At 40.8% G+C, this 12,539-nt stretch overlaps 1 protein-coding gene across 5 annotated transcripts in view; it reads right to left on the bottom strand.

Annotated features, from left to right (window-relative positions):
• stau2 (staufen double-stranded RNA binding protein 2) overlaps positions 1-12,539 on the bottom strand; it is a 117,852-nt gene that overhangs the window by 42,066 nt on the left and 63,247 nt on the right. For 3 of the 5 annotated variants that reach the window (XM_088919249.1, XM_088919248.1, XM_088919251.1), the window contains exon 13: positions 3,337-3,450. The exons of the other annotated variants lie outside the window; for them this stretch is intronic. In XM_088919249.1, coding sequence (XP_088775375.1) covers positions 3,337-3,450 — 114 coding nt within the window. The remainder of the gene's footprint in view (positions 1-3,336; positions 3,451-12,539) is intronic. 5 annotated transcript variants of the gene reach the window in all.

Raw genomic sequence — 12,539 nt, 5'->3', positions numbered from 1 at the left:
TAGAAATTTGTCAATTTGTTCTATACCGCCAATTAATTTTTTTTGTTACAGAGATTTAATAACTGGTCTTGAGAAACTGGGACTGCAGTTCCCCTTTAAAGTGGTGCAGACAGAGTTTATAACAGGGTGTCACATAATGTGCTCAGAAAGTGAAAGTACCAACCTGCTTAAAAAATACCAGTCCACACAAACTGGAAGCCCCACCCCTTCTTGATGATGACGATGATGATGATGATGATATCTGTGCTGTTGTCGTTAATAATGTCTATTTTAAATAGCACCTTTAGAAGGAGCTTCTCAAAGAGCTTTACAGTTAGAAAACAAAGAAACCAGTTAATTACAAAAAAAAACAAGCATTGGAGAGAACAAAATTGGCACACAAAAAACAAGGGTTTAGAATGCAGTAGGAGATGCAGGGATGAGACACAGACCACCAATTAAATAAAAGCCCTTCTGAGGCTTCTTCATTAAGACGAGTGATTTGGACACTCAATGGACACTGTAGTGAGTTCAGTGTGATGTCATGGGTGCACCTGAGGAATGCCATTCAACTTTCAACTGTGAAGCATGGATAGCTTCTTTAACCTTTACCTCAGGCTGAGCTTTTTTACACACCTTCTTTATGCATGAATACATTTCGGAAGCATGACGTCCAGAAAAGGCTTACTCTGCGCACGTCCTACACCCCTAAAATTAAGCACATTTTCCTCACATGATGGGACAGGGTCCCCCTTGAACAATTTTATCCTTCCCAAAGTAGGAGTTGGCCAGAAAAAAAAAAAACCATTAAAAACCTGGAAAAATCCAGTCACCGTAGCCCAATTCTCTCCTGAAACACCCTCACAAAAACATAACAAAGGTGACAGATGAGGGGAGGCCATTCGGCCAAGGAACTCATTCAGCTGTTTCTTGAAAGAAGTCAGGGTATCGGCGTCAACGACATGGCTAGGAGCTTGTTCCACACTCCCACAACCTTTTAGGTAAAGATATCTCTACTCGGTTTCTTGGTTTTAAATACATTTCCACACAGCTTCCACTTGTGCCCTCTGGTTTGTGTTTCACTGTTCATCTCTACTAGACAGCAAGCACACCAGGTGGGGGCGCTCACACGCAGACGACCTGGGGAGGGTTAGGGTGTGTTTGTCCAGTGTTGTCTCAACTATTCTGTTAGGAAGGCCAGGGTCTAGATACATCATGGTGGACGTCTCTCTTTTGCTGTATGCTGCAGATTACAAAAGACATGGAAAGAGAGGCTCTGACCTGGCGCTGGGAGGAACTGATGTACTGGGACTGAAAAAAGTGGGGTATGGAAAGCTCACTGCTCCCAGCTACAAATGCCAGATCGTGCATCTGATATAGGTCATGCAGGTGCAGAAGTGCAGAAGGAATAATTTCATTTTGGTAAATGGTCTCCTGCATCAATTACAGATGAGTACTACTGAAGCTGAAATGGATTGAAGTGAGCAGCCAGATTAACAATCAAGATCCCTTAAACTGAAACCGACTGAACTCACTTGGACTATCCCTACAGAAGGCCACAGCACCCTCATGCAGCGAAGCCCAGGACTCTGCAGGAGCCCCAAGACTTCTAGGGGCTCTCTCATGAGGGTAACACAGGTGTTATCCATGTGTCCTTGTGTCACTGACGGGTCAACAGTCAACACCTAATCACGCTGAAATAGCTAAATGAAGTTTGAACTGAAAATAAAGGAAGAGTGTAATTATGAAGCTTATATGCATTTTTATTCCTTGATGCAAATTTTGCAGGTATTAAAATTAATGCAAAAACATACATTCATCAAACAGCACACATCACGGATCACAGCAGAAAATCTTGATCCCTAGAAAATGTTTAAAAAATATTACATATACACTGAGAGGCATTAAAATGAGTTGCAATGCTGCGCGTGCCGGTTATTGTATTTTTAATGCCTCTCATGGTATACATACTGTATATCACTGGGCTAAGATACAGAAGTCTCTCCAGCTGCCTCTTCCTCCTTTGCAATGAATGATCATCATCACTTTGCTACAAAACAAAAAGCACACATACTGTATACGGCACTATGCAGAGAATGTGCGTGCAGGGGAGTGTTTAGAGTAAGCATGTCGAATCACACTCCATTCACTGTCTAATTTGTCCTGCGAGACATTCATCCCTGTGTACAGGAATTAAGAGCAGCAAAAAAAACTCATTCAACAGTTGGTTCTGCATCACTGATCTTGGCAACAACAGGGCGCTTCCTTAAACAGCATTCTTTCCCATCCTGACACACTGTCCTCACAACTGAAAACCCTATTACTGGTTATAGAACAGGCTTTATTAGACAGAAAGCTTTGAAGGTCAGAACAAAAGATTCTCCTATGTTTAGTTTAGATAATGTAAGCAACTGGTTTTCTGCTCCAATGCTAATGCACAATGAGGCAACTTCTGAATAAGATGCCTGTATGACAACGAAGCAATCTGCTGGATATTTCACTATAATTAATTCATAGATAAAAAAAGAAACCCCATACAGCCCCTCTACTCTAGGACTGCTGCTATTAACTGATCATAATCGTTCTCAACATGGAAAAATGGCAAAACATATTAGGATTTTCCTAATTGACATGAATAACCCAATTTTAAGTGCTGATTGCTATCAAACTTATTACAGGGATAAAAAAAATTAACAGAGCTATCAATTCCCATGAGATAAATCATCTAGGAGACAGCTTTGGAAAAAGACAGTTCCCTGACTAACTTAAGACAGCTACTAGATAGATAAGAAGATGATTCCAAATTTAGCTTCAGAGGAAAATGTTCCATCAGACAAGCAATATTTTTTTTTAATTCAATTGACAGATTAAGAAACTGAGTAGACTTTCAAAAAATGCAAGACTCAATCTTTCATCTTCACTATCAAATAGTGTTTGTCATTACGAGCAAAAGGAAACAGGACAAACTGACAACTTGTCTATGGTCTATCTTTGTGAAACAAGAAGCTGTCGACATACTCAAGAGTTTTCCAGGATCACACAAACCAAACCGCAGCGAAGGAGCACTTCCCTCTGACTCAATCACCAGTGAATACCCTGAGATTAACTTAATTTGCAAAGAATGTAACACTACATGTCTGTGAAGTGTCCCCCCCTGCCTCCTGCCATTAAGATTCCCAAGGCATGGCCTGTTTGCTGTCTGCAGCTCATTTTACCCCTGTCTGCATGGACTCTCCACATAAGCATGTGGTCACAGGACAGATGCCAGAGGAGCCTGGTGACCTGCTGTCTCCCTCCATCTGTTAGCCACCCCACAGTGAACAGCCCCCCAGTGGATCGGAGTAGCGGGAACGGTACCTGGTCATGGCTAGCTTCAATGGAGCTCCCACTGCCATGGAAAGTCATCTGCACAGGTGAAAGAGTTAGGTAGGTCATGCACTCTTTGCCATTTGGCCCATCATTATACTGCACCTGCACAAGAAAAATATGGGCAAGTCTAATATACTAATTGGCAAACAGCACCGGCATTGTATTAGAAGGCACGGCATTGGCACCCTGGTGTCAGTCAACAAATGCACAAAGAGCTGGAAAAGAAAATCTCACGGAAGTATGGCTGGTATGGGCCTTTCATTGCTTCATTCCGGAGACTTAATGGTTAACTGCCTATCACTTTGCCAGCCAGGGCGGGCTCCATCAATCAGAAAGCCTGCTTGTGGATCGAAGCGAGCGTTTCGATGACACCGACGACGTTACCCGCCGTCCGATCTACGCGGAGGCTGCTGCCGAAGACCCAGCAGCGAAAATCAGTTTCAAGTGCCCGTTTTCACCTGACAACTCATCGAGGAGGATATTATCTGTGACTGAAGCTTTCCAGAAAGAGGAGTGAGAGAATCAAGGGTGGGTGAGTTATGTGCACATTTTAACCCAGCAGCGAGAGGGGTGGAGGAGTGGAGGGGTGGAGGGGAGGGTTTTGGCTGAGCCAGACTGATGAGAAACGGGTCAAAAAGGGTTGGGCAGACCAGCACCACACAATACCGCAGCCTGGGAGAGCCCTGGCCCACTAACCCTGTCAACAGCCACAGTCCTAAATAATGCGCATGCAACCCTAGGGTGACTAGGCATATTCACAAAGCACGTTTTTTTTGAGGGGGGGGGGGGGTCTTTTATAACATAAGAGACACATAACATAAAAGTCCTGACAAGGCCATTAAAAGGTCATTTAGTGTTAAAAAAAAGAAGTTAAATAAAGAGAAGAGTCAAATACATTTCTAATATGTTTTGGAGAAGCAATTAAATGCTGTCAGATATATCCGTTATCTGTGTTTTAATTTGAGGGAAGGCAGAACCTGCGCAGTCCTAACACTGGCAGTGGGCAGCGTTCTGGACTCATAACTGGAAGGTCGTGGGTTCAGATCCCAGGTGAGACAGTGCTGCTCTACTGCACTTTGAGCAAGGTATTCTGCCTGAATTATTCCTGTAAAATACCCAGCTGTTCAAATTAGTAGAAACGGAAGCTGCTTTGAGTAACTACCAAGTAAATTAATAACTTCAAACTGTCTGGGCCTAATTCCTGACTTCATGGGATTTCTCTGTGGTCTTGTGGGATGATTACTGTGAAGATACTGTATCTGCTAATTATACAGTCTTCCAGCGCAGGCAGTGTATATACAACGCTGACTTTACCTTAGACACTGCTAATAGCATGCTGTAAAAAACTCAGAGGAGAGAGGCATTAAAGAACCTCACCTTTTAAATGCCAAATGTAAACTAATAAAGGAATATTATCACACCATTATATTCAGAAGCTCAGGAAACCCTGGATTATATTTATCTGGATTGACCCCCCCCTGTCGATTCTAACTTGTTGTGTGTAATTGTTTTTAGCTGTTTCTAACTTTTGTTTGCAAACAGGAAATTTCAGGCAATGCTGAATACTTTTCTTTATCAAACTTTCATTGTGTTTAACAAGGAAGGTCAATATTTAAATCCACGACAAATGCCTAAGAAGTACTAAAAGGAAACTTCACAAGTTTAAACTAACAGATCCATGTTAAAACCTATTACACCACTACGTCCAGAGAATTAGCTATCCCCACACAAATATTCCAGAGCCACCATCTACCAAAACCCTGTCTCAGAAAAGCATTAATACCCAGCAAATGTCACTTTCAGCTATTTCCTGCAAAGTTGGAGTTCCTTGATCTGCGTGGGATTACAAAACATCGTATTTTACTAATCTCAGCTGGTGGCAGACCTACTGCCTGTTTATCAGACGGCTCCTGTGACACCCTCCTGCCATCAGGCTACAAGGAGAGCATGGAAATCACCCAGAAAGTGAAAGGACTGCTTGCTAGCTCATTAAGGAAGGATAAAGGCCCATAGATTTTTACATGATGTATGGCACAATCATTGTGTCAAGAAAACATATGCTTGATTGCTACGCCTCAGGTTCATTAATCGCTCTGTCTAACACTCAGCGGTGGGTAAAGACTTTTTTTCTGTCTGTTAAGTAGCACTGTAAACAGCATTCAGCCAAAGGAAGGGGCCTTTGCATTTGGGCAGCCCACCATAAAAAATGGGGGAAAAAAGGACCTCAAAGGCCCAGCAGAAAACCTGTGAAGTCTTCTGAGGAGGACACAGCCTGATGAGGCGGAAAGCAGGCAAATAAACAGGCAAAAGTCTGATAGCCTGATATATGTATTTAATGTAAAGGAACAAGTAATGGTTTTATTCCATGCTGAAAAAAGAAGAAAGAAAACACAATGTTCTGGTTGTGGAGGCCGAAATGTTGTGTTTTCTTTCTTCTTTTTTTCAGCATGGAATAAACCTATTACTTGTTCCTTTGCAGCCTATGCATGCTGACGCAGCTGCCCACCTGTATTTAATGTATCATGTTAATAATGCGATGTTTTCAGCAGGGATATACCTACAGTGATTAAATGACGTTCCTTTCGGTGCTGTTCAACTAACGTGAACAGTACTGTAATATATACAGTATTTAGAATGATGTAAATATTTTGTCCAACACTCAGTTGTTATTAATGTTTCCAAGTTGACAAATCTTTTTAAAACAGCAAGCAAATGTACATCAGTTCTAATGTGCAGTGCTGAAAATGGCTTTTTTGCTGTCTCATTACTGTTTTACATGCTCATAAAAAGAGACTGCCTCTCTCTGACTGTCTGCCCTTTCAGACTTTCTCTGTCCATGACTCCAGCCATCACTGCTCCCACAGTCTTGGCAGATTACACAAGCTAAGGAAAGCTGGGGCTGGTTGGGGCTGGTTAGTGCTGGGAGGGGAGACCTCTAAGACAGCATTTCCGAGTATTATCCCAGCCCTGCTCCCGGAGTATGCCTGTGTCTGTGGATTTCATTCCAACTGGACTGCAAGTGTGACTAACAGGGCTGTTGCTGGCACCTGGGTTTGCAAATCAATGGCGGATGACGTCAGTTCCCTCCTACATGTGAAGAGCTTTTGGATCCTTTGGGATGAAAAGTATTATACAAATGCAAGCAATTATAGTTTATTACATCTACTACCACTGCTACAACTTCTAATCCTACTCTTACGCTTCTACCACTATGAATAATATTTCATTAATGCATGGATATGACCAGAGGTTTGCAGATTAAAACATCAATTAAACAGAGGTAAACCAGTATAGCCTAGAGCCTCCTACACACGCAGGCTCCCTGCCTGCAGGCTGCAGATTGAGTTTGGCCCCAGGAACGGTGGATATCATTTCAGCAAACAGAACACACCAACAGATGCTAAAACTATTTCACCGGAGTCCCCGGCTCTCTTGACTGACTGACAGCTGGATTTTTCCCGATACAACCCTTTTATTTATTTTTTAGGATTTTTACAGTACAGTTCCTTTGGGCATCCCATGGTTTATCCAGACACCCATTCTCCTGGAGAGATTACACTTACAGGGTGCTAGTTTCTATCCAAGAGAACTCCCTGGGGGTGACTAGTATCTACTATGGAAACTTCCCTAGTAGGGGGGCTAGTTTCTATCTGTGAGAATTCCCCACATGGGGGAGTAGCTTATGTCATGTCACGTCATTTGCCAAACAGCTTTATACCATACGGTGTTGTGGGAAGCCGGAGCCTACCTGGCAAGCAACGAGCGCAAGGCAGGGTACACCCTAGACAGGACGCCAGTCCATCGCAGGGCCAGTGCAAGCCAATCATACATGGGGACAATTTGGAGGCCACGGTTAAGGCTGAGGGGGGAAATTTGGCCCGGACACCAGGATAACTCCCTACTTTTATCGAGAAATGCCGAGGATCTTGAATGACCACTGAGAGTCAGGACCTCGGTTTAACGTCTCATCTGAAAGACGGGGGAGTAGCTTATATTTAGGAAAATCCCCTGGGTGTAGTTTCTGTCTAGGAGAACTCCCTTTGTGGAAAGGCGGGATAAGTCCAGAAGATTCTTCTCCCCTCTAGAATCCTATAGGGTAAATTCTATCCCGACAAACTCACTGGGAGAGTGTCTCTATCCAGAAAAAATCCCTAAGGGAAGAATTTTTCTAGGGGGTATTAGTTTCTATTCATGCGAATTCCCAGTGAGGAGAGAGCTAGTTTCTAGTTTCTATCCAGGGCATTTGCTAAGGTGGAGAGGCTGCCAGGAGAATTCCAGGGTGTGGTAGTTTTTACATAATTAAACTTAAAATATCATTCAACTTTAAAAAAAAGGTTTTTGTTACTTATTTTTATTAGCTTTTCCACATCTAAGAAAGGCATCCGTGATTTGATTGAGAATGTGAGCGAAATAATGGCTGGGTGTCCATCAGATACATCTATACCAGAATCATCTGACTCAAAGAACAACTTGTAGATAACAAATGGATAAAAAAAACTGTTCCAGTGTGAACTCTGCACAAGGTGTTAGTTAATGAGGTTATGCATAAGGAACAGTGAAAGCTGCGTATATACTTAGAATTTTCGTATCACCATCTGTGGATGACTAATGCACTTCTGTTATTTCCAGAAAAAGTGAATAATGAACCTATCAAGGCCTGGGCAACATTAGGTCATCACATTTGTGCAAGTAAAGGATGAACTGCATTGCACATCCACAAATGAATGAACGGTTGTCGTGGTGGTGGGAGTAGCCCCCTCATTATTCCACAGTGATGGAATAGGCCAAGGAATTTAACAAAGCAAGAGAACTGAACGATGACTACCCCCAGTTTGCATGATCCTCAGTAGCAACTGCTCCAGAAAAAAAAAAACTGGAAAGAGCAAACATATGTCTGACTGTTGAATCAAGGTTGCGGAACTTGCAAAGGAGTTTGGGGTCATTCAAGAAACATTTTGTGAGTCAAGGGCTTATGTCAGACGGGTATCCCAGCTCAGCACAACACTATTCAGGTGTACTTCTTTTGATTACTGGTGAGGAGGCAATGAGTCGTGCATTTGCCACTGGTCGCTAAGACCAAGAAACAATCAACAGACTTTAGGGATCCATAACAAGTGCTACTGTTTTTTTCGCCCAGCAATGCAACAATATTGCAAACTGAGACGCATTATGGAGGAAGTCCACATTGCAGGTTCTGGTTCTGCACAACAATTTACCACCTCACAAGCCTAGTGTTGCACACGATGCCATTGACAGAGTGGGTTCAAACAGAATCAGAAACACTGCAGTCCCAAGCAATTGGTATTTGTTAGAAAATCTGTAGCAGGTGGTATAGTTTCAAGATGATGGTTCTTCACTGCCATTGAATGGTCAAAGTTACAGCCAGAAGACTATTTCACTATTATCAGGGAATTACTAGTCTGAAGCACAAATAAATTGAGAAAATGATTGACCAAGAACACAGATGAATCTAGAGTATCGTGCAGAGATTGGTGGACTGGTGAATTCAAATTGGTGACTAGATAAGAACCTGGAGCTCAAAGTGAGAAAAACAAAGAAGTCATTGGTGACAACAGGGAAAGGATGATATCAGTGAAACGTGGTCACAAGGTGACAGAGCCCGGCCTGTCGATTTCTTAAAGTTTTTTTTTTGCATAATGACTTCTAGCAAACTCAAGTGAGGTGAAAATGTAAAAGCTAGCATGGAGACAGTCCAACAACAAATGTTTTTCCATAAACAGCTGAAAAACACTGACGAATCAGGTTATGATGATCTAGTTTTATGGGTTAGTTTTTGAGAGTGCCCTTACATTTTCCACCACAGTGGTTTGGAATTATGCCAAAAAGTGATCGATGTTGACTTGAGAAAACTAAGACAGCATATAGGATCAAAGATCTGACATTTCTTGCAGGAGTGTGTACTGAACAGATCAGCGGGTAGGCTGAATCTATTGCTCCTCAGTATCATCTTGTCAGACATTTGTTCCAGGTTCTCCAGTTTGGCAGACACAATTTTACTGTTTGTCCACATCGACTATTTCAGATCCAGGATTATTACATTAACAGCTGTAAAAGCGCTAAAACCTTTGCATGATTTTTGAGAACAGCTGTGTGGTGACTGCCCTCAACAGATGTAAATTAATTAGATATCTTCTATGTTTAATGGAAGCAACGGGATAAACAGTTTATGTTATTTCAGTATTTGTGTTGTGTCTTATAAGCTAATGGGTTTGTTGTATTCACACAGGTTTATAAAGTTGAAGAACAAGGCTGAAACCCACAGATCTACTACTACTACTCAACATCTGCATATTTATGTTGGCAAATTCCATCATTGGCGATTCAATCATCCCGACAGGGTCTTGCACAGAAGAAATGCAGATCAGGATGAATCCAAGCTGAATGCTGATAAGTGCACCTTACAAATTAGCTGCACAACACACTAGGATCGCAAGACTCTCCCTGCCTCTAGGCGAAGTACCCACTACCTAGATCCTCATTGTGGTCTTTTTTGTATTGTTTGAATGCTCCTGGTTCTGTCTGCAGAGAGGGGAATGACAGGCTGGAGATGACTTCACAGGCTCACATAGAATATTATTGCCCTTTTGACTAAAGTGGGACGCGGTAGTCACAGAGTATGGAAATAGCTGGGAAGGCAGAGACAGAAGGTGCAGACATCCAATGGACACAAAGGAAGGATTCAAGTTGCTTTCCTTAGCAAAATATTATAAGTTTGTGATTACTGTTTTAGTAATTCAATGCTATTGTAATTAACGTAATGTAAACTGTATTAGTACTTTAATGATCAAAAAAGACTTATGTCTTTTAACCACACATATTATATACTGTCTTAAATTATGCACCGGTATAGGGATGGACTTGGTTTTATGCAAATTTGGCTATTTGCGATGGTTCTCTGCACTGAACCCTTGCAAATGTCGAGACCCCAAATGTAACACAAATTCAGTCACATTTAATGTAATTTATGTCTTCAGTAACAATTACGCCTGATTTATCAGTACTTTCAACAAAATTGACTTCAGCCTCAAAACAGCAATGACCTGAATGATTTTTAGTGAGAAACATGCATCTGCTTATAGCCAAGGACACTAACTGAGCCCGTACAAAACTAAACTACTGTACTTCACAGGCATATAACTGAGATAGTACTAAATTACAGCAGATGGCAGCTAAAATATCTCTGAACCTATAAGAAATTGTTCAGATCTAAGTGATCTAAGATCTAAGTTACCAATCATGGCATCCTAATAATCCCTATCTATGAATTAGCTTCATTACTCTGCTCTCCTCCCCACTAATAGCTGTTGTGTGGTGAGCGTTCTGGCGCACTATGGCTGCTGTCGCATCATCCAAGTGGGGCTGCACATTGGTGGTGGTGGAGGGGAGTCCCCATTACCTGTAAAGAGCTTTGAGTGGAGTGTCCAGAAAAGCGCTATATAAGTGTAAGTAATTATTATTATTATAAGTGTGTAAATAGATCATTTTTCAAATATGGCTTACAGTAGGACAAATGTCTTCAGTTTTTTGAAAGGCTAATGTATCAATTGATTAACGACCAGCAGAGGGCATTAAAGACTCATATAAATGATAGTGCTTACAGTAATCAGTGTCACAGTATTTTATCAGTACAGTACATCTAATAATCTAGTACATCAAGGGTAATAAAAATGTAGAAATACTATTTTCCGTTTTTGAACTGCATTGTCACCAGGCTAATATCTACAAAAAATGACCAAGTTAATTTTCTTATGTGTTTCAAAAACACCAGTGTGCCATTTATGACACTTTTTGATCAATTCCAATACATTCATTTATTACCAAAGAACAAAAGTTTTGAAAATCAGACATCTATAATGGATGATGCTTGCAAAAATTCAATTTAAAACCTAGACTATTTCTTAACAGGGGCAGTTTGAAATAATTTATACACGTAAAATCAGAATATGGTAGGAGTCAAACATCTATCTTGGTTTACACGGGAATACCCTTTATAATATTTAAATTGTATTCACCTACAATAATCAACAACAAAACTGCTAAAAAGGCTTTAATGGTGAAGCAGACTGTAGACAGAAGCAGCTTACTGCCATTTTGATATCCAAATCCATCATAACTATGTGTGCCGAGCCATGTACAAGCAGGTGGGGATCTGACTGATTTACGTCATGCTTTAAACTGCCTTTCTGAAGAGTTTGAAAGTTTTATTTTTGAAAACGCAACTCAGATCACCCTTTTGGTTGAAACATCTGCAATACTTGTTAATGATCAAACGCCCAACATGATAGCTCTGAGGCAAACTCTTAAATTAAATTGAAATTCACCTGTGAATTCGGATTGTACTACCTTCAATCTGTTTCACTACTTTTTTAAAGTAAAAATTATTCTCAGTGATGTAAGATGGAAGTTCAACAAACAGGAATTGAAATTAAATAATTATTAAATGTTTAAATAGAAATATTTGCCCATACACAAAGGCAGGGGCTGTGGTTTGTGTTAACTGAAAGGGGGGCATTTACTGAAGATTCCATTCACAGAGAAACGTGACACCCAAGTGAAGGATCAACAAGTGTTAACATCGAAAAGGGCAAAATGTTCTTGATTAACAATCCAATGCAGAAGATTGAGTAATTACAGGTGACATTTTTAAATTCGGTATTTGTGAATCTATATAAAGGCTTGTTCACCATTAAATATTTTTTTCTTTATCTTTGACATCTGTAGGCTATACAAAATCTTTCAATTGAATTATTAGTTGAGGTTAAATCTGAAACCGTACCAGGAATAAAAGACTGAAAGGTAATGATCTCAAAAAAGAAAGCCTTCTGGTTTTGTTCTTAATTTCTCTACTTTTCTTTTACAGATCTTTTACAATCATGACATAGGTTATTAATATTTGTTATATATACAACTCCACACACTCAAATAAAAACATAAAGAAGTAAAACTGATAACATGACATTAAAATGTAAAGGTCAGGTTACTTAAGTATTCAGGTTACTTTAGCTGTACAAAATTACCATAATGAGCCGCACAAGTTGAGCAGCCTCTGTGTGCGACAGCGACTCAGAATGGTTCCGCGGTCATGTAATGAATTTCAAGCAACATCCGTGAAGACCGAGAAGCTTTCAAGACTCCAGAGATTGTATAAAGGCCCCAATGAGGAAAAGGAT

Source organism: Atractosteus spatula, chromosome 6 (assembly GCF_055471065.1).
Source record: "Atractosteus spatula isolate fAtrSpa1 chromosome 6, fAtrSpa1.hap1, whole genome shotgun sequence".
NCBI lineage: Eukaryota > Metazoa > Chordata > Actinopteri > Semionotiformes > Lepisosteidae > Atractosteus > Atractosteus spatula.
This window is presented reverse-complemented; position numbering and strand designations above follow the sequence as displayed.